General features: G+C 41.0%; 2 protein-coding genes across 2 annotated transcripts in view; both read right to left on the bottom strand.

Annotated features, from left to right (window-relative positions):
• Positions 1-7,213, bottom strand: part of CLGN (calmegin) — a 42,212-nt gene extending 34,999 nt beyond the window's left edge. The window contains exon 1 of the mRNA XM_040967243.1: positions 7,086-7,213. The gene's annotated coding sequence lies outside the window, so the exon portion shown is untranslated. The remainder of the gene's footprint in view (positions 1-7,085) is intronic.
• A 41-nt stretch (positions 7,214-7,254) lies between these two features.
• MGAT4D (MGAT4 family member D) overlaps positions 7,255-23,541 on the bottom strand; it is a 49,119-nt gene continuing 32,832 nt past the window's right edge. Inside the window, exons 9-11 of the mRNA XM_040967392.1 lie at positions 21,900-22,030; positions 20,999-21,106; positions 7,255-7,401 (exon numbers count right to left, since the gene is read on the bottom strand). Of these exons, the coding sequence (XP_040823326.1) occupies positions 7,255-7,401; positions 20,999-21,106; positions 21,900-22,030 (386 nt within the window). The remainder of the gene's footprint in view (positions 7,402-20,998; positions 21,107-21,899; positions 22,031-23,541) is intronic.

Below are 23,541 nucleotides of genomic sequence, written 5' to 3' on the forward strand. Positions count from 1 at the left end.
TGTGGTATGAATGTGTGTACGTGTGCATGGTGTGTGTGGTGTGTGTGGTGTGTGTGGTGTGTGTGTATGTATGTGTGGAGTGTGAGTGTGTGTGGTATGAATGTGTGTATGTGTGCATGGTGTGTGTGGTATGAGTGTGTGAGTATGTGTGTGGTGTGTGTTGGGTGCGTGTACGTATGTGTGGAGTGTCTGTGTATGGTGTGGTATGAGTGTGTATCTGTGGTGTGTGTGTATGTGTGTATGGTGTGTGTGGTATGAGTGTGCATATGTATAAGTGTAGTTTGCATAGTATGAGTGTGTGTGTAAGGCATGTGTGTGGTTGTATGGTGTGCATATGTACGCGTGTGGTATGTGTATGTGTTGTGTGTTTGGCATGAGAGTATGTGTGTGTGTGTGTGTGCACTTATTTACTCATGAGAAGCGATTGGTTGCCACGCCTGCGGAGGCTGCAGGGGTCCGGGATCTGATGCCAGCCGTCTGGAGACCCAGAGGAGCTGCAGTGTCTCCAGTCCAGGCCAGAAGTGCTGGGTCCTTTGGAAAGCCAGCAGCTTACAGATCCAGGGAGAGCCGATCTTTCAGTTTGAATTAAAGAGCAGGAAAACACTGATATCTGTCCAAGCAAATCTAGAATTCCTGTGGGAGGGTCAGCCTCTCTGTTCACACTCCTGACTGATTCAGACAGCCACCCACGTTAGGAAGGGCAATCTGCTTTCTTCAGTCTACTGAATCCAATGTTAACCTCCAGGAACACACGAGACACTTTTCAGCAAACCCGGAGCCGCATGGCCCGATCCACTTGACATACATAATCGACAGTCACAGCCACCTGCTCCTCAGGACTCAAAAGCCAGAAACTATGTGAAGTTTATGGGATTGTTTCATTTTCTGTTTGGCATTATAATAACTCATGCATACAGTTTTCTAAAACAGTTTGGTTGCCTAATTTCCAAAATCAGAAAGAAACAGAAATAACAGAAATACCTCAAGGGATATTATAGAAAGTACGGAAAGAATTCTAGCAGAACTAATAGCATTTTGAAGGTTTCCATAGCAAAGTACTACAAAGCACACAAAGGATCTGCCCTCACTGAGAAACCACTGACAGTTTAACATGAGTTACACGCCCAGAGCTCAAAGCCTGCAGGAGGAAATATTTATAGACATAGTTAAACACTGCAATTAAAGTTACTAAGTAGCAGCGATTTCCAAAACCTAAGTCTTTATAAGCATTATATAAAGATACACTTATTGATTAGGATTTGTATATACCATCTCCACGTAATTGGAAAAAAGAAGCACGAGACACAAGAAAGCATGAACACACAATATAAGCTCAGTAGAGTCAGGTCTCCACTTCAGGGAACAGCAGCTCAGCAGAGGTGGTCTCACAGCAGTCCAAAGCATGCAGGACTTGGTAAGCAAGAGCAGGTACTGTTCGCTGAATGAATGAATGACAGGAGGCAAAGCTGAGAGAGAGTCAGAGAGAGAGAGACAGAGAGTCAGAGAGAAGGTTGCCAAGCCATCCATCAGGACACAGTTGTGATGATAGTAATTTCACAAGAGCATTTCCAGACACTCAGGGAATTTTTGTTGTTGCTGTTGTTGTTGTTTTATTGCCTGTAAAAGCTTATAATATCTCTGGAAGAATGGGGAATTCTTTTCTAGAATTTAACTCCTAGAAAACTCTGTGGGATTAACCTCTATATAACAGATGTCTTTCACTCATCTTTATGGAGAAAACGTTGTGTTGGTGCTTCTAGTATTGATCCTTTAACAACATAATGCAAGCATTCTTATAGAGAAAAGAGATAAACGGTTCAGAAAGCTCACAGGTTTATACTCTAATTTATCATATATGAGTTCACCATATGCTTTAACTGTACACTATATCCATGAAGAAACATCTCAACATGAATTTTTTTAGGGTCTTGCAACAAACATGCAGCATTTTTTAAAGCTCTAAGCATAATTTACTCAAAAGAAACGGCTAATTAGATTAAAAAGTATTTGTTACCACATCACAAAAGAATGGCGGAAAAAATATTTCACGGAAATCAGAAGGCATTCTTGAACTTGTCTGGCTATGCGGCCTTTTGCAGGATCACAGATGACATGGAGTAGGTAAGGGTGGTTTCTTAGAGAGGCGACCCTCTCCCACGGGGGCTGGAGAACCTGATCGGAAATGCAGCTGCTTCCATGGAAGCAACGAGCAGGATTCCGAATCAGCTGCTAGACTCTCACTCGGCAAATCCAGGTGAGGCCAGTCAGCACGTAAGACGTGGCACGTATACATGGTTTCAATGGATATTTATGACTGTCAGTTATGCACCAGGCATCACCTTAGAAACCATGTTCACAGCAATTAGCACATGTGCATAGCCACTTGAAGAGTTTATAACCCAGGAAGGAAAGCCTCCAATTGAAAATAACCCAAGCATGATCCATAAACTACATTAAGTGACAGAAAAGTAAAGAGATTGTGACAGGGTCAGCCCTACATAGTACAGTGGGTTAAGCTGCCATTTTCAGTTGTAGCATCTCACAGAAGAGGACCGCTTTAAATTCTCATTGCTCTACTTTTTTTTTTTAAGATTTGTTTATTTTTATTGGAAAGTCAGATATACAGAGAAGGCAACACAGAGAGGAAGCTCTTCTGTCCACTGATTCACACCCCAAGTGACAGCAATGGCTGGAGCTGCACTAATCCAAAGCCAGGAGCCAGGAGCCTCTTCCAGGTCTCCCACATGGGTGCAGGTTCCAAGGCCTTGGGCGGTCCTCAACTGCTTTCCCAGGCCACAGGTAGGGAGCTGGATGGGAACTGGCACCCATATGGGAGCCTGGTGTGTGCAAGGTGACGACTTCAGCTGCTAGGCTACTGTGCCAGGCCCTCTGATTGCTCTGCTTCTGATCCAGTTCTCCCTGTTAAAGTGCTTGGAAAGGCAGCAACAGATGGTCCAATCCTTGCATCTCACCCCCCAAATGGTAGACCAAGATGGATTTCCTGGCCTCTGGCTTTAGTCTGACCAAGCTGTGGCTGTCGTGGCCACTAAGGAAGTGAACCAGCGGAGATAAGATCTCTCTTTCTGTTGCTCTGCCTTTCAAATACATACATAATTTTCTTAAAGTAGCAGCAATAGTTAGGGAAATGATTTTCTGTGAGAAGGAAGGGTCCAGGTGGAGCCAGAGCCCCTTTAGTGAGACACACCAGGGACAAAAAGGACCAATGCATACAGCAAAGATGCTGAAAAAGCCCAGGGTAAAGACTGTATGTCAGCCCTGTTCATCCCAGCCTCCCCACTGGGAGGTGAAGGCGAGGTGACGGTGTTAGTTTCCTAGCTCCTATGTAAGCAAAGTGAGCCTCGGACACAAGTTCTAATTTGGGTGACTTTTATATTTAAAAAGTTACACTTTTGATATGTGTCCAATTTTAAACAAACATGCTCAGTTGGCTGGTCTAAATGGTCTTTTGTCAAGCAGAGTGGGAAGCAGCTTTAATAGGGACACGAGAAATATAAGCGTTAACAATTCTACCTTATATTTGGGTGATACATTGTCTAAATACTGCTCATCCTCATTTCTAGACATTTAAGAAGATATTTATATTTAAAGTTAAACGGCCTAATGATAAACTGTTAAGTTTGACTACCAGAACTATGTGTCACACGCTAGATAATGTAAATGATTTTTTACTATCTCCTTTTCTTACCAACAACGTTTCTGGAAGAACCTGTCTCTGTTAGTCGCTATTCCTTTGAAAGGCAAAATAATTTTCCCACAAAGATGCCCACACGTGGGTACTGTGAAAGCTAAGCCTCATGGCTAATGGGGCTTTGGAGATGGACTTCAGCTAGCCAGTTAGCTGAGTTTGAAATAGAATAACCTGATTATCTAGGTGAGCCCAGTGTCATCAGAGGGGTTCTCAACAGCAGGAAATGAAGAAAGAAATGAGCAAATCAAAGTTCCAGGATGAGGTGGGACTCCAATCACTTGGGGAGATGAAATCATCAAGTTGCCACATCTACTGTCTTTGCTCCCATACCTCTGTGTTTCCATGGTAACCAGTATCACAGTGGTCAACAGGTATACCTGCTTGCTTAGCTGCCCACAAGTCAGCAACATAATGGTTTAGCCCCAGGCCACTTGTGTCTGTAAGCCCACAGAAGCATGGCTAGATGCACCTGCCTGTGGGTGGCTGTAGACGCACACATGGCTGCTTGTGCATCTGTGGATATATGTAGTTCCTGGTGCATGTGGCTATGTGTGGATGCATGTGGATTTCTGCATATGCCTGACTGCTGCCATAAACCAAAGGCGCATTATCTCCCATGGTCCCACTGCTGGTGGTGGCAGCAAGGGGCTATTCCAGGTGGCTATTTCTCGTGATTTTCTGACTGCTGCTGTGAATAAAAGAAAGAAAGAGAGTGAGCGAGAGACAGAGACAGAGAGAGATCCACAGCAGCTCTGAGCTGTTTTCTAATCGATTGAAACCTGCATTTCCTTGTCCTGGGCCTTAAGCCTTTGGACATAGGGGGCCCTCGAAGATGGAAGAAAGAGGCTGTGAGCTAAAGGACCGTGAGTGACTATCTCAGAAAACAAGAAAGAATCCCAAGTGACCATTGATCACCAGGTACAAACTCTATCACTAGCCAGGTCAGGCAAGGACGCAGATCTCCCTGGAACATCTGGTTAAGGGAACTGCCCTGCTCACATCTTGGTTTTAGCCCAGAGAACCCTGGATCAGCCTCCTGATCCAACGAATTGTGAGAACATACACTTGGGTGGTTGCTAGGTACTAACTTCATGGCATTCATTATGGCAGCAATGAAAACTGAATATGCTTCCCACCAAAGTTCTGGTTTCTTGGCAAATTATTATGCAACCTGCCCCTGCCATCCAGATCTGAAGTCTCAATGATAAAAGCAATCATTGTTTTCCTCCTCTTTATTTCTTCTGCTGCGTGTCACTCTCTTGGAATTCTCTGCCCGCTGGGTTTCCATGGGACCGCGTCTGGTCCTCTTGCTGGGCTCTAATCCTCTGAGGGTGGCAGGGAGCTCGTTAGCAATCTATTCCCAGGCTCTCTTCTCACAGGTACTCTTGCCTGCCACCCAGAAAAGCCAGCCAATTCCCAAACCTGCTCATAGCTCAGAGGCCACTTACTCGTTGTAATTATCTATCTACAAGGATATACCAAAGGCTGCCTTCTTTTTCCCTTCTCCTGACTGCACCTCAACTCAGCAGGATCTTACCATCAGCCTCTCAGGGCTCTCCTGGGCCTGGGGTAGCTACATCCGTGGAAGGCTTCCTGGAATGTGTCTGTGTTCATGTCGCAGACTTAGTTGGCAGGCTCATCCTTTACTAGGAAACCGCCACCTGCCTTTTCATTTCTCTTCTTCATCTGATCTTAGCCAAAAGGCCAACAAAGCGATCATTTCTCTTGTTATTAATATCAAATCCATTCCCTGTCTTCTTGCTGGCATTTTTTTCTAAAAAATAATCTTGCTTTGCTACTTACAAAAGTGTTCAGTACTCTTTATAGTTCTCAGCATAAACTGTGCCCAGATATTCATGTCTTTCACATTTAAAACTCACTCATGCTTCTGGATCTACCATGTCCTGATTTTGGTTTTGTATTTTCTGCTATTACTCAGTCTTATTGGCTCCTTGAGGACTTAGCCAATGCTGGTAAGCTTCAGAAGTGTTTCAATACTAAGCAATATTAACGGTGTTTCCAAGAACTTAGTATGGAATAACATCTCACCTGTACAGTGAGCATGGCAATACCACACCAAAAGGCTAGTTCTATCATTCAAGCCACTCCGGTCCTATTCTCCAGCCTGTGAAGTGGAAGGGTTGACCCTGGTGATGTAAAGGTCATGGAGGATGACAATTCTAGGTTTAGAGTTGAGAACACTAAAACGTATTAGGGAATGAAATCAAGCAGCAGAATCAATGTACAGCAGAGTTCAACCTCCACAGCCCAATGCACCCACTGCATGCATGCACATGAACCTAACGAACTACGATACAGAATAGCTTTTTCTAAGGATAAAGTTTAAATGGGATTGGAAGACTGAATCGAGCAGACGTTGAAGGCAAAACTGCAAGCTGAAAAGTCAAAACTAAAGTTATGCAGAAGTTGTCGCTGGCTTTTATGCATCAATTTCCCTAGGAATTAAACTTGTAACTTGAGACTTTTCCCAGGGCCACTGTAGCTACTTGCTCTTTTACCCTCCTGAGTTTCATTGCTATTTGCTTTGAAGTCCCAAGCTGGTTACTTGGGCAAAGGTTACAAATACATTCTGCTACAGTGTTTGATGGATAGTAAACAGGCTTTGAGAGATAGTCTTGGATAATTAGGGCTTCATCGGATGCAACCAACCCTTTGGTTCGCTTCCCCCGGGGGGCGCACAAGGGCCAAAGGCAGCGTTTTTAAAAAGTGGCTAGAACAGGCTGGCCATCGCCCGCCAAAGGTTTCTGTGCCCTCGCTTTTTTAGAGGTGGGGTTTGTATACACCAAGCCTGTTTGGGTTTTGTTTAGGGCTTTGCGCGGGGTGGTCGGTGAGACGACCAGCAACAGCCAAGCTGCCCCAGGACCCTCCACATCACCTTGGAAGTCCGTACAGGAGCTCGAGCGTGGAACGAGGCTGAGATCGCAACCGGTGGAATAACGGACTCGGTGCCCTGTCGCCCCGAAAAGTCCGCACTTGCGGGCCCGGATAAGCAGGTGCCTGGCCATCCCCGTGCCCACCCGCCCCAGCCCTGGCCCCAAGTGCAGCAGGTGGACGCAGCAGTTCCGAAGGCCCAAAGGATCCAAGAGCCTCCCTCCATCCAATGCCTGTGTTCTCCCTCCTTGCCCTCCACCCGGAGGCCGGCAGGGCAAGCCCTGGAGCCTCGCTCGCTGCACCCACATTACCGAACACAGCATCCCCTCCCTTACCTAGCTCCAATCTGTTCGGCTTTTGAAGTCGCACGAGAAATGGGTGCGGCTCCCGGAGCCTCCCCCTTGGGAGGAAACGACTACAACTCCCGACTCCTCACCCAGCCCCAAGACAAAGGGCGGCGGGCGGGGGGTTACTGCTCACACACCTATCTTGCGGGTTTGTTTTCAGCAGTGGCAGCTCAGATGTCCGAGGTGCTGCCACTTGGTCCGGGTATCTCCCTAGACCAATCCGGCCGGCGGCCGCCCAGCAGCGACTGCTAACTGCGCGTGCGCGCGCGGCGGCCGGCCCGGAGGCGCGCACCTGCCCCGCGGGGCTCAACGGCCGCAGGTGCTGCTGCTGGAGCCGGTGCAGAAGCGCACCTGGGGCCTGGCGATGGTAGCTTGGACCGGTCCTCTCGGGTCAACTCGGGAGGAATTTCTCCTTCTTTCCCCCAAGTTCTCCTGCAGGCAGTGCGAGTCTGTCTGTGCACAATAACTGAATGTTAGGTCCATCACGTCTTTGAACGGAGCATAAGATTAGATTGGTACTCAATGCTTTAAGGAGAAGCTTGGCCGACTGCCTATTTCCCGCATTTATGCGAAACATGGGTAGTCAAATGTTGGTATAATTACCTCGCATGTACAATTATGTTTTTTCCCTCCTTCCTTGCAACCTATCAAGAATTGCTAACATTTATGGGGCTGTGTTCTGAGAGTTGAAACTTCACTATCTCACTTAGCTTGTACAACGTTCCAGATGAAGAAACTTGTTTGAACCTCTAACTCGTAAACTGTGGGAACGGGATACAGATTATGTCACTCCCAGAACCTGCAGTGTTAAGTCACAAGCCTCTGCCCACTTGTGTTAGATTGGACAGCTTTCTGTACTTAACATTTTACAGAAGATCTTAGCTTGGAGTTTGACTTAATTATTATCACATTTCCATTTTATTGGAGGAACACAGTTTGTTGATTTGTCAGTCTTATAGCCCTGTTGAAGAGTCTCAGTTAAGGGAGGGCTACTGGCCCCACAAGGGGTTACTGGCAGCAGGTCAAGATCATTTAGCATTTTTTACGTTGTTTCGCTATGGGGATTATTGCATGCCTAACTTCAGTATTTCTAATGTCACATCCTGGGGAGTGTTTACTGGGGAAACAGAGGTTTCTCTTCGGGTTTACTTTTGACAATATTATCCTCTTCGTTACTCAACATAACCCAATGGCCTATAACCATAATCCAATGGTAAATCCTTTGGATGTGCTGGAGGACACTGAAAAATTCCAAGTTTGTAGAGGGAAGATGTAAATTCAAATTTTAAAAGATTCTGTATTCTTGGGCCTGGCATGATAACCTGGTGGTTAAATCCTCACCTTGCATGCACCAGGATCCCATATGGGTGCCAGTTTGTGTCCCAGCTGCTCCATTTATGCTTGTAGGCTGGGAAAGCAGTAAAGGATGACCCAAAGCCTTGGGACCCCACATCCATGTGGGAGATCCAGAAAAGGCTCCTGGCTTCAAGTCAGGATAGCGTCGGTCATCATGGCCACTTGAGGAGTGAACCACTGGATGGAAAAATTTATGTTTCTCCTACTCTGTGTAAATCTCCCTTCCCAGTAAAAATAAATAAATCTTTTAAAAAGATGTAGTACTCTTGGTGATACTGGACTGAAAACCTTCTGGACATTTCTGACTATGATTTGACTGCTAGACTTGCAGCCTCCATAAATAAAACCTTCATAAAATCATGGGGAGGGGATGAGAGAGGGAGGGAGAAAGGTAGGCTTCCACCTATAGGTTCACTCTTCAAATGCCCATAATAGCCAGGACTAGGTCATTCCAAACTCCAGAACTCTGGGTCTCCCACATGGGTAGCAAGGACCCAAATACTAGGGCTATCAGAGCGCACATTTGTAGGAAGCTAAAGCTGGAAACAGAGCCAAGACTTGAACCAGGCACTCTGATATGGGATGTAACTATTCCAAGTAGTGCCCCAAATGGCTGCCCCAAATGACCACCCTGCTGGGTAAGTTTAAGTGTCCACTTCATTTGATCAAGGAATATCTAGAAAACCAAGTAAGTTATAGCCACGTGACTCTGACAGGAGTTGGGGAATGACCGTGTGGGCTGGGACTGACAATCACCTGGGGGGAGAGAGGGGCTGAGGAGAATAAATCTTGAAGATGCCTTGTTCTGAGGGCTGGGACATGCTCGACTCCTGCCTTTGGACTCCAGGGCTTAGAACAGTGGTTTCCTGGCCAGTACTTGGAATGTTTTAAGGCATTATTTATATAAACTGAACACATTTCAGGTATTTCATCATATGGGTTTAGGAGCATAGCAGTACTTAACCCACCCTCCCTCCTGCATTCTTATTTCATCTTTCCCCTCTAATCTTTCAGTAACTTCTTTTCATTTCACTTTGCAATTACAAGCTGAATACTCCATTTAGCAAAGATGCCAACACAAAGCAAGTAGCAAAAAAGGCAACAACTTTTGCCTCTGGAATGTTGAGAATGACCGGGGTGGGAACTTGGTCAATCTTTGTCTACTTCCCTGTTGCATAAACTTTTTTTTTAAATGTAAAGATTGCAGAATTTAAGCCTTGACTATGAAGGTACCAGTAGCCAAGTGGGCATGTCAGAAGAGCAGTCAGTGGTCCAAACAAGAACCAAGGAATCTTTCCAGAGCTTGCTAGTAGTGCAACAGATAATTTGTGCTTCCTTCAGGGTACCTTGGAAATGGAGTCTTGCTGCGTTTTTTACTTTTTACTAGTCAAGTTTTCCAGTGTGAAGAAAAGAACTAAGACACCTGAAGAGAGGCGACAGGTTTTCTACTGTCGTGGCACCTGCTCCTTCTGCTTCCTTACCTCTTTCTCACTGCACAGCTATGCCCTGCAGGTGAAGCCTCTTGGGCCAGTGAACAGCAGAGGAAACAGCACAGCCTGGACTACGTGGCTGGATCTGCAATGCCTTTTTGCAGCAGCCAGAGTGGACAACTATACCCAGGGAAGTCCACAAAACATGATAGTGAAGGGGAATCCTTCCAGGGCACAGAATTTCAAAGCAAGACATTGATTTGTCTACTTGCTTGTAAGTCTGAATCTAGAGCTGCACTACTGTTTGTATCAACAGACTGATCAAGCAGACTGTAGAAAACGTTTATGGATGAATCTCTCGGAATAGGTACAGAGCATTAAAAAAAAAAAGTCCCATATAAGGGCTCCCGAACAGCCATCCTCTAAAGAGCAGGCTCTCATGAGCCACATGGATAACAATCTATACATACTTCTCTTCCTCTTGCCACCTGATGTGTGTTCAAAGATCCTGCCTAGAAGGTGGTCATTGTGGCAGGTAGCGAAGCCATTCACAGATTCAATAAGATGGGTCTTTTCCTCACAGAGGTGATCTTGCAATCGCTGTAATGGGATTCCCAGCCTGCCAACTGAAGAGGTCAATAATGAACTCTCGCCATAACAACACCTCCTGGGTATATACTAGGCAGAGATTGAAGTGGCATTCTGATGATCTGGGAGTCTTCCATCATGAGGAAGCTGAATTTGTCCTTACAGGGTCTTGAATACATTTTGGTTGTGGGCTTGCCTGTTTTTCTTCTGGCACCACCATTTGTGAATGCACAGAATGTCTCATCCGTTGTCGTGGTAACCCACACTATCTGTCCCCTGACAGAGGTTATGCGTGTGGTGAAGGCGCTGCAGCAGTAGGCTCACTAGCCAGTGTGCCTCTTCACCCGGAAGCAGCTAGCCAACTTGTGAGGATGGCAGAATGCTGCCCTGAAGACTCAGCTATGGTCCTTGGATGCCAGTGATAAGGCTTGTGTACGCTGCTGGATCTAACGCAATTGGCACATGGAGGGAAGAGAAAGCGTTCCCCAGGAAAGCGTTAGCAGGACCTTCTCACCTTGTGCACTGAATCCTGTTTTAGGATCACCGTTTATTGCCTCTGGCTTTTCTCCCTGTTTGTAGCTATCACTGCATTTGTCAAGTCCCACTCATCTCATCTTAGAGTTTTGCCTCAAAAGGTGAGCTAAATTGATCCTTCTCAACCTGATTTACATGGACTCATGTTGGGGTTCAATGAATCTGAGCAAGACTCCAAGGCAATTGAGATGATTTTATTGTCTACTCCAATGGGCAGCCTCTTGCCATAAGCAAGAAGCACTCTGAATGAAATAATTGTGGGGTTATTATAGTAAAAAAATCAAGAAGCTATGTGACAATGAGCAAGTACATGATTAGGGGCTAGCAGTGACACAAAACAGAAAGCATGCGACAGGAATATACAACGTATAGGCTTGGGGGCCCTGATCATATCACTTCAAGGCAGACAGTAATAAAATAGCATGCCTGGAGGTAGCTGTCTCTCCCTCAAATCCCAAACTCCAAGGTTCTCCGTATCTCCTGCCTGCCTCCATGTCTTTCAGGAAGCAGGAGCTTTGCTCCTAACAGGATGCAGGTGTCTCTCTGGAGATTCCAGACTTCCAGGAGCACAGTCACCTTTACAACGAACCCTTCAGACTCACATTGGGAAATTTGTAAAAACTGCAATATTTTGTTATGTGCATGTTAATTCTTATTTCTGTTGGAAATGTTATTTAACAAATAAATGTTATTTCATCTATTTTAATAGGAATTTAGAATAGAAGCTTCAAAAACTTTGGATTATTTCACTTTAAGTCTCATTGAATATGTATTGGACATCTTCTATGTACCAGGCAGTTTGAGGGATGCAAGGATGACAGAAATGTGGCTCCTGATTTCAAATAGTTTATGAACTTAGGAAAATGGATACTTATAAAAATCCCCAAAATGAGAAATCTTCAAAAAGTTCATAAAAACATATATTATAAAAAGACTGCGTCAATCTCAAAACCATCTGGCTGGCATCAAATTAAACTCACCTGTGAATTTCATTTTCCCATCAACTTTTGGAAGTACCTTTGAAATATGAGAAATCATATAATAACAATGTAGACAAATGTTATGGGAACACAGGATAGGTTGTTATTCCTTCCTTGTTGTGGGCTAAGGAGTTGATTAGTGTTCCTTAGGCTGAACAGGAACAGGAACTGGGCAGGAACAGGAATTGGGCAAGAACAGGAACTGGGCTTGTGGCTAAAAACACCTAGACTAATTGAACTCATCTGTATCCAATATCCTGCTCAATGAGGATGTTGGGGTAAGAGTATAGAAGGAGAGGTGAAGGAGGAATAAAGGAAGACTTCTACCATCACTGTTCTCCTGTTGGTGCTTCATCCCCAGACCCTCTCCCTGTCCACATTACTGGCTCTGCCGGCCGGAGCACTTCCTTTTAGAAAGATGATTGGTCCCACTGTGACATGTGTTGAGTGAAATTGTTTTCACATCCAATGTGAATTATAGTGTTATGGGGTGCAGCCAGTGATAGCCAGTGGGCTGTGTCCCCTACCCTCTGTCCTGAAGGCGGGTCCTAACAGCAATGGAATGATAATTCCATCCTCAACCACTCCCACCACATCCTAATTTAGCCAGGATATTGGATACAGATAAGTCCGATTAGTCTAGATGTTTTAGCAACAAGCCCAGTTCCTGTTCCTGCCCATCCCAACGAGCACTAATCAACTCCTTAGCCACAACACTTAGGTATTCGCTCCTGCCCACTTGTGGCTCGCCTATCAACTGAGAGGGGACGGTATTGCATTGTCATGTAACCACTCCCCTCACAAGCCCCTTTTAAAAGGCCTGTGAAGCAGGGACTCTCTCTCTCTTTTTGGTCAGGTGCTTCCGTTACTCTGGCACCTCGACTCTTCGCTGACCCAGGACAGGTAATCCCCTGAGCATGGTCCCTGTGTACTGCTTAGATGGGACAATGGATATAGTAATGTTATTTCTGGTCTGTGTACTATCAGGAGTTCCAGGAGAGGTGAGGCCTAGCAGTAGTGGAATATGGGCAGAGAAGCTAAGGAAAGGTGAATGTCTGAAGCTTTGTAAGTGTGTCCAGGTTATTCGTTGCATGTCTCTTAGGATAACTTATATTGTTGGGGAAACTGGGACATAGGTCTTCAGCTTAATGGATGGACATAAGGATAATGACCATTTGTTCCTCTTGGGGTTATGTTTGGTTGGATTATGATTGGTGGGATTGCCATATGGACTTGTGATTTGCTATTTCTAGTATGCCCTATTATCACCAAGCTTGGTTACTAAAGACTCCTTAATAAACCTTAGACATGTCTGGAGTGATTTTGCTCACACCCCACAACAGTAGCATGCAACTCTTTCCTAAAGTTATAAAATGAAGCAATCTGACCAATCTGAATGGGGCCACAGATACATGACTGTGAGCCCAAAGCTCCTGGCTTCAGAAATTTAGGGGATAAAAGGGTATCGCTGGAACTTCTGGGCAGCATGAGGAGAACAGGAAGGTAATCCATCAAGTTTACTTACATGAAAGACAGCCAACAGTTGGGGTGAAAGGGGAATGTTGGCGTAGGGGGCTCCACGAAGGCAATCATGCTTTCACTCCTTTGCTCTTCCAACTTGTTTCTTTTCACTTTAATGTATGCATTTATAAAGGGTTGTGTCAACAGCAAAAAAGAATTCGGAGAGCAATATTTTACAGTTTTGTTGTGGCAGTTGCCTTCTGGAAATGTGGAAGGACTGTACTCTGCCCGGTTTGGACATAAAGACGGCCATAGCTCACTTCGGCCACTGCCATGAACGATACGGTAGTGAGCAAATGTCTTGCACTTCAGTTCCACATGAAGGAGTTTGGTGATCCACTAGCCTTTCTTTCTCCTGGGGTGACTATGGAAACACATGACAAGTTAGGGGTCCCTGTCCACCAGAGCGGCTCAGCAAGTTCATCCCATCTGATAACTTGGTCTCCTGAATGAAAAATGGATTTCAAGTTGTCAGCCACTGAAATGTAGAAGCTACATGTTACTGCATCATAAACTAGTGCATTCTGACTTAACAAATGGATCCATTCTTGACAAAGTGGAATGAATGTGTGAAAGTAAAAGGACTTAGACTGAGGCTCTTGTCAAAGCTGAAAATTTTAGGGTAAAAGACTCACTGATTGTATCCAATGTTGATGTGGAAGGGTTGGAAAGCTAGTACAAAGAACCGTGTATGCCTTGCTTGTTATTTGCTGTGTTGGCCTGCTCTCATTTCCTCTCCTCCCCTCCCTTCTCCCTTCCCCTTCCTTCTTTTTTGATGCTGTCTCTTTCAGTCAGTATGCTTTCTTGAGATCCTTCTGTGCTTTTGTGTGTGCTGAAGGCTTTATCCCATGGAAAGCCCAGTCTGTAAGTTATTTTGTCTTGGTGTACTAAGAAACTGAATTTTAAACACCTATTCAAGGAATGCTGCTATTTTTTTTTTTTTGAGAAATAGTGTATTTGGATTTAGTTTAAATTCTTCATACTTGTGTTACCTGGGATGTGCTCTGCTAGATTACATTCCAAAAATTCAAAATTTAAGTCAAATTTAACATCTTCATACTACATAAACTTCAAGAAAGAGAGAAGTGAACACAGGTGAACAGTTTGTCTCTTTGTAAACTGGCACCTGACACACCTTCCCCTGAGCTCAGTGTGGTGTTGGTGCTGAGGGGCAACAAGCAGGATGAGATCAAGATGAGAGTGCATGTGATGCAAGCACAGCAGATAGTTCTTATTATTCAAAATAAAGGAAATCTAACCAGATAACAGAAATATTAGGAGACATTAGTAGACCCCTATGAGAGACACTTATTGTAGAGAAAAATTAGTAGGGATTCAAAAAATTGAGACTCCAGATTAAAAAGTTTGATGTGAAAGAATTCTGTATCCAATAATTATGTTTGTTGGATATATAGAACTGTGTCACATAATACAATGTAATTAAAAAATATATATAAAAAAAGATTAAAAAAACCCACAAAACCAACATGTATAAAAACAAATGACTGTAATATATTTGGAAAGGAGCATACAGTTACTATATAATTCTTTTCAAAATTTTGCACAACATGAGGATTCACAAGAATTTCCAAATGTCATAACACAGAGTTCACAATTAAATTCAAAATCAGCTATTAAAATATGGAAAATTTGTTCTAATGAAAAGATACACACAAACCCAATTATACTACGGGTTAAGAAAGCAACATTAAGTACAAAACCTTTGGTACTAAACGACTATTAGAATACACACAGATTGAGATGTCTCAAAAGCCATTCAAATGGCACTTAAGGGCAAGTGCATAATTTTAAATGCACTTATTAAAAGACAAGATACTGTGGCATTACCACTTCCAGGTTTGCTATTTGCACAATTCTTTAAGTGTCTTAACATGGAAAATAGTATAGACCGATTCATACAAAACTTGCCTATGAAAAGAGTATAATGCTCAGTTTTTTCTATAAATTGAGATTATGTTATACACTAATAAAATACAACTTTTATTTTTTAAAATATCCTTCCTTTTATTCTTTTTAAATTAAATCGTATTTTCTAAGGTATAAATATTATAAACATTCTATTTTTTCTTGAAAGGGAGATTAACAGTTTCAGAACAGTGCTTGGTTGGCTGCTCTCTCCTCTTCTAGGTAATTATGTATTTTCATTGTTACAACTTCTCAAAGATTCTGTCATTATAAATCAAGGTTATATGAGTGAGAGTCCAAGAAATTCAGAAATTCTTCTTATACATGCTTCTTTTAACATTTTCTGAAATAAAATTAAGAATCTTGTAACAATTAGAAATCATATTAGTAGTTATTACTATATTTCTTGATAATATTTGCTTATTATATCTTCTTTAGCACATCATCCTTTTAAAATAGAACAGGTAACTTTATGCTGGAAAGAGCTGACTTCTTTCTTAAAAAATATTTATTTATATATATGAGAATCAGAAGTACAGAAAGAGTGAGCAAGACAGAGGAATAAATAGAGAACTCTCATCCACTGGTTCTCTCTGCAGATGGCTACAACAGGTAGATCTGGGCCAGACTGACGCCAGTAGCCAGGTGCCTCATCTAGGTCTCCTACATGGAGGGCCAGGGGTTCAAACTCTTGGGCTGTTACCAGGACGCTGGTTCGGAAACGGAGCAGCTGGGATTTGAACCAGTGCCCATGCAGAATGCCTTTGTCGCATGCTGTGGCTTTACTCACTATGGTATAATGCTGGCGCCCAAAGACATAACTGTCAATTGTATTAGATGTCAAATTTAGTGCTGTCCTGATGTCAAAATATTGAACACAGATTACCTACTGCAGGTTTCCTCGGAAGTCTATATATTCTGGTTGTCATTGTGATAAATAAATGGCTGTATAAATGTTGTTGTAACATTCATTGCATTTTAATAATTTGAAATATAAACAAATCTATAAATCTTTTCTACATAGAATATATAGAATATATTATGTTAATACATATTATATTAATTATATAATATAGAGTTATAATTATGTACATATTATATAATTTTATTTGTATAATATGTATATAATGCACACTTATATATATAATGTATAATGATATATTCATATAATGTATGATAATATAGTGTTTACATATAATATTTACATGCAGCATATATTATATAATATATTCTTTATATTATGTTACATACAATAATATACTAAGTATATTATATATTATAACATATATAGAAAAGACTTAAGATAATTTTAATGAAAGCACATGAACAATGCTTTAGTAACACTATATGAAGGAAGAGCAGCCATCCTGGCGGTGAACACACTGCTTGGGATGCGGAGTACCTGGCTCTAGTTTGTCTCCCTTCCCGGTTCTGGCTTCCTGCTGTGTGCACCCCAAGAGGCGGTGCAGACGGAGGAAATGGCTGGGTCACTGCTGCCTGCCTGTGTGATCAGGACTGAGCTCTTGGCTTCGGTCTGGACAAGTCCTAACTTCTGCAGGCATTTGGGCAACAGAGAGCGAAGTGGAAGCTGCGTTTCTTTTTCTCTGCCTCTCAACTAGAATAACTGAGTAAATATGAAGTTAAAACATATAATGAAATAAGTACAGAGAATAGATCTCAAATCAGGATGAAGAACTTTTGCTGAGAATATGTTATGGGCACTACATTTCATGTAAAATTAGGTTTGGATTTCTTTAGTTAAAGGGGGAAAAAAACTCACAAAGGAATCAAGCTGTTCTTTTCAAAAGAATATTTTTTTCTTAGCCCCAAAGTTGTATCATTACATAAAAAAAAAAGAGAAACAGGACTGTAAGTAAGTTTTAAAAAATGGGGAATGTCAAACACAATTATTTAGTGGTAAACGCTCAGCATGACACTACATGAGAATTCATGTACAGTGTTTTTGTGGGAAGTGTCCCTCTGCCCTCTCTTCTGTCTGTCACCTCCACCTATGCTTGTCTAATTCATCAACATAAAAAAAAATGGGACACAGAATCATCATTTCACTGAAATCCAGGTGAACTGGGTACTTGTACTGTATCTAACATATTACAGCATATTTAAACCCAATGTACTATGGCAAAAGGAAAAGGACTTTTGTTTTAAAAAAATTTTATTTATTTTTATTGCAAAATCAGATATACAGAGACAGAGAAAAGACCTTCCATCTGCTGATTCATTCCCCAAGTGACCGCAGTAGCCAGAGCTGTGCCGATCTGAAGCCAGGAGCCAGGAGTTTCTCTGGGTCTCCCACACGGGTGCAGGATTCCAAGGCTTTGGGCCATCCTTGACTGCTTTTCCAGGTCACAGGCAGGGAGCTGGATGGGAAGCAGAGCCACCAGGATACAAACTGGCACCCATATGGGATGCCAGTGCATACAAGGTGAGGACTTTAGCTGCTCGGCTACTGCGCCGGGCCCAGGAAAAAGACTTTTAATGTGGCTGGAGCGTTAGCAAATTACAGAAAACGCACAACACAGCCAAAAAACTCATGCAGGTATCTGATCCAAATTTTCAGAAACTGTCATTTTATTGACACTGAAATAATTTTAGCTGCTTCTACAAGAACTTATGTTTATTATAGATGTAGAACAAGAAATGGCAAAAAAAAAAAAACATTTAAATTGAAGATCTAGGAAAAATTTTTAAAAATCATTTTTAGAAGTTCATCACTAAGAAGATGTTACATTTTTTGCCTTGTTAAGTGATCATTTTTGAACAATAAACTAGATGAATAGGAACAAAATATTTTCTACCCAATAATTCTGCATAGAAATTTACCTTACACTAAAATAATTTTATAACAAGTGTGACACAATATAACTGGCAAAAATCTTGTGTAAAAATTTCTAAGAAAGACTTAAAACAAATATTAAAGAAAAAATATAAAAAAGGTACTTACCATTTTATTATTGAGGATTTAATTTTTTAAAAGTATAATGCAATATCCATTTTTAAGAATGTTGAGAAATAATGTAATCCTTGTTAGATAATTTTTTCCAAAGAAGGATTGTGATAATTTTTAAAGAGGCTGGTGTAATTTTGAGACTCCTAATAGTAAATATCCTGTTAGGATTTTAAAAAATTGAAATATAATCATATGACATATGATTAAATTGTTATTTATTTATTTATATTCTATGTGGTATGAGGACAATAAGCCAGGAATACTGTCTGTCTGTCTATCTATCTATCTATCTATCATCTACTTTCATATCATGAGTTCATTAAAATGAACTTAAAATACCTCATCTGGCAAGAACGAGTAACGGATGACAGGAATTCCATCACAGCACCAAAACATACACTGTCACAGGCCAATCTCTTACTGTACCATCTGCAGCTGGTTTCTGTATTTCAATGATTGATGTTATTTCTTCCATAAAGATTCACAGCAGTTCCATTTTCATCAGTTCGAGCATTTACTTCAACACACGTGGTCATTCTTAGGTTCCACCTTGCTTGATAGATAATAGCTAATATTAACTGAGTTCACACTGTGTCTGGCTCCTCTTCCAAAAAGGGCTGTATTTTAAAAATAGCAGGAAAGCTTGGCAGAGGGCAGGTCATGACTGATGGGACACGGGTATTCCTATGTGCGTTTCCCATCTTAATGGACAATGGATTAATTAAAACAATCATCTCCTTTGTTGTGTGATAGAAATATCAGTAGCATTTCAGAGGTGGAAATTAAGGATTGTTACATCTAAACTCTTCGTTTTAGATGAAGAAAGCACAGAGGGGTATATAATTTAGGAGATATATATGTATATATACTTCTTTGTGGCTTCTACTCCACCAAGATGATGCATCAGTTATCAATACTTGCAGAAGTAAGTGGTTAGCTTAGTGGTAGAGATACCCTTGGCCCAGAACAGGATATCTAGGTTTAATCCTTGGCTCTGGTTCCTGACTACAGCTTCCAGAACCTGAAGGGACCTGAAAGGCAGAAGTAATGGCTCATAAGATTAGGTCCTGCCATCCATGTGGAAGATGCAGTTTGAAATCCAGGCTACAGACTAATTAACTGGCTTCAGCCCTGGCCCATTTCCAGCCTTTGTACGCATCTGGGGAGTGAACCAGAAGATGGGAATTTACTCTGTACACCTGTCTCTCAAATAAATAAATAATTAATTTAAAAAGACATATCTTTCCAAAAATGACACAAAATTTTGGGATGACTAAGAATCAACCTTATTGGATTTTTCCTCATCTGGTAAACTGGTCTGAAATAAAAATGTTGACACCTCTAAATTACATAACTGGGATTTAATTTTTGAAATATTCCTGTATAATTTTGAATTCTAAACTAATCATATTACATCATACTATATTTTCAGAACATACATTTTTTCAAATCCTGATGCGTTTAATAAGTTTAACTTCTTTGTAGTCTAATAACACAAGTATCTCTTTTCCTGAGACATGTGCATTAGCATAAACACCTTCTGTCTAAAATTTGGAAACCCTGTTTATACTCTAATTCTTTTTTTTTTAATTATTATTTCATTTTATGACATAGTTCCATGGCTCTGGGATTCCCTCAACCCCTTCCCAAACCCTCCCCCTATATTGATTTCCTCCATATTATTACAGCAGTACAGCTCATAACCAGTCATAATTCCATCATTGCAGGCATGCAGGGAGTCCAGCATCTTATTGTGCAGATAAATTCAACAGTTTCATTGGGAGACCATCCTTGGTCTGAAAGTAAAGCTGGCAGAATATCATCCCCCTCCAGTGAAAAGCCACAACACAAATTCAACAACAGGAAGAAACATGGAAATTTACAACATCACAAAGTTAATTGGCATGCTACTGAGTAACCAATGTGTTAGAAAATGCAAGTTCTTAGCCACATCCTGGACATTTCATTTTTAGTCTATACATAACCGACTGCTATAAACCTTAAAATAGTTATAGGGTACTATTCAGCTGTCTCGTGTCTTTTTTTTCTTTATATTTATATTTAGCCGCTTATAGTATTCAAGTGTGACTTTACTGAACTTCGTGAATTTTAGGATAGTCCAAACAGGCTTATAACTCTTTTTTTTCCCAAATGTTAAAGATTGAGGAGCAGAACAGTTTTAGGAGGGGTGTGCAGAGAAATCTTCAGTACCTTAGTGAGGAGTAACTAATCTTTGTGAGGTATATGAGAGTGCAAACTGACTTTTTCTTGTCTGTTCTAAGCTTTTCTTATTGGTCTCTCTCTATCTGATCTAATTTTGGGGGCTCCAGAGTGACCCTGATGGTCACTGCAAGAGAGGGGGGGGGAGTCAAAGTTGGAACTAAGTAAGGACCAGAGAAAGCTCCTCTCCCGAGTCCCGAAGAAGTTTACTGTTCTCTTTCTGAGGACCGCTTGGGGCTCCTATCGGGACATATTTTTAATCTTATCTTTTCAATTTCAGAACTTGGGACAGCAAAGCAGAAGTTTATGTAAGCTGGAGTTTTCTTACCAGGACAGATAACTTCAGTCTTTTAAAAATTCATTACTCAATTTATGATTACCCTTGACAAAATATACTCATCATTAGATTAATTATACTTAAAGACAATTATAACTTATAGTCTCATTGACATCCTTGCTTTTCCCAAAATATTCTCTATGTTTATGAATTACCATATGTGGCCAAGGTTACTTTTCAAAAATCTTACTTTGGAATGTTGCTCTTTTCCCAGGAAAGATGAATGTATGCCCACATGCTGGAAAAGAGATGGATTATGCCGAACACAGATTTGCTTCTTTCGCTGAGTACACGTTACCTAAGGATAAACAGAAAAAAAATTGTTAAAAAAAAATATTCCTTCTTATTGTACTTACTGATGGCAGAAATGTTAGTATTTGCTAGAGTCGTAACTTGTTACTTAAAGTGTAAACATTTAATTCTTACCTTTTCCTTAAGAATAAAGCCAAACAGCTGATGTTTGAAAGGAGTTTTAGTTAAAGCATGTACTTTCTGTGAAGTGGCTCTGATAAGGCAGCTATTGTACCAAATATAATTTTCTTCTCCTTTAGTTTATTCCCAATAACTTCAATAACAATTTTAGTATTATCCTGCCTATTCAGATCTATTGGACTATACCATTCTCTTTCCCTTCCCAAACGCATTAATTCCTGTGCTGAATTGCAACCCTTCAATTCCTTTCAGTAGTAAAAAAGTACACAATTTTAAAAGTTACCAATATTATTCACAATAGAAAATAATTTGAAAGTATTTTTTCCTTAAAAATAAAAGCAGGAAAGCTGACCTCTGGCAACACACCTCATAAATACACACATCTATGGACCTATGTTATGGTGTTGTAGATTAAGCCCTGCCTGTGGTGCCAGCATCCCATATGAGCACTGGTTCAAGTCCCAGATATTTCACTTCTCACTTTGATCTCCATTAATACACCTGGAAAAGCAGCAGAGGATGGCTCAGTGCTCAGGTACCTGCTACCCAGGTACAAGACACATTATAACACTTGAATTGAGTCTATAGAAAAATTAATTGCTCCAGGTAGAATGATACAGAGAGAAAGAAAACAAAACAAAAAGCAAATCAATACGCACTTGATATTTTATTGTATCACACGTCTTTAAATGAAAGATTTCACTTAAGAGCGCATCAATGGGTTTGTCCTTGTAGAACATTAGAAAGAATCGTACAATATCAGTTAAGTCCTCTGACCTAAATAATTTTCCTGTGGAGAAAAAGTAAATAAATCCAAGTCACTCACATATTGTTGTCTATTCTATTAAGGCAGAAAAGAAAGAAATAGGATTTAATACTTTTTATTCCTTAGAAAGAAAGTTAAAATCATTAATGAAGTTGAGGATAACAAAATAAAATGCTACATCTGCTTAAATATGAAAGATCATCTTGCCAAAACACAGCAGTGCATGCAGATTTAGAATAACCAGCATGGACAAGAGAACAATGCTGACAACCAATGAGGGTAGATTTTCTAAGTTAAATGAAAAATAAGGAAATAGAATGGAAATTATAGGAGCTTTACTTACTTAATTTTGACAAACTGTAATTTACAACCTGAATTTTGTAGCACTTTGTCTACATTTTAAGCTTCTAAGTTTTTCTAGAATTGTGTGCTATCTCAACATCTGGGCTTTTTTTTTTTTTAATCTGTATATTACCTCTAGTTACTACTCCCAAATCTTTACTTTAAACTAGCTCATCGGGCTCATTTCTCCCCTAATATAGTGTATTTCTAATCTTCAAATGAAGTTGAAAGAACACTATCAGACAATTGTGCACTTTAAAGTATTAGTGTATAATGCACAGAGACATTTAATCATCACAATAGCAGGATGTAAGCACAGTTCATTCTTCAAATGTAAGCATATTTTTAACTTTGTCGTCATCCATGCAATGACAAAATGGATGTCACACAATGCAGTATCCAAAACACTTCGCTCAACGACAAAAATGGTATGCCAGCATGCTATAAAATTTTATTTAATAAGATCACTGCCAATGTAAACAATGATTAATAGAATTGTTACCATGATAACAAGACTGAAGCCTTTTTAAATGTTACTCAGTGTGTTCCTGCGTGATCAGAAAGGAGATCACTCTCTGAGGCCAGCACTGGGGCAAGAGCAGGACACTGGCATTCCCCATGGGGTGCAGGTTCAAATCTCAGCTGCACTGCTTGCAATCCAACCCCTTGCTAATACACCTGGGCAAGCAGCAGCAGAAGGTCCAAGTACATGGACTTCTGCCTCTCACATCAAACACCTGGATGAGTTCTGGGCTCCTGGCTTCAGCCCCGTTCTTGCCATTGTGACCTTCTGGGGTGTGAACCAGAGGATGGAAGATTAATATCTGTCTTTCCCTCTTTCTGTCACTTTAGCAAACAAAATAAAATTCTTTAAGAAAAAAAGAATAAAAGTATTTTCTGTGCTTCTCATATTTGACTTGGCTGAAAAGGAGAAATTCCTTGAGAATTTAAAATTCTCAGCTATGTATTAATACATTTCCTTTCTAAGCTCTTCACCAAACATTACTATCACCTATATATTTTTTTCATATTTTAACTAAGGCTGAGCAAAAACCCTTGAGAGGTCTCATAGTGTTACAGAAAAATCTAAGAAAAACAGTTACGTCAATATGGAAAACATACTAGTATTATCCACTTTCCTGTAGCCCTTGAACCTTCTTACCCTAATTAACTATGTAAAGAATGTGAAAATA

This window comes from Ochotona curzoniae, unplaced genomic scaffold (genome assembly GCF_017591425.1).
Source record: "Ochotona curzoniae isolate NIBS_2020 unplaced genomic scaffold, NIBS_Ocur_1.0 scaffold_4506, whole genome shotgun sequence".
NCBI lineage: Eukaryota > Metazoa > Chordata > Mammalia > Lagomorpha > Ochotonidae > Ochotona > Ochotona curzoniae.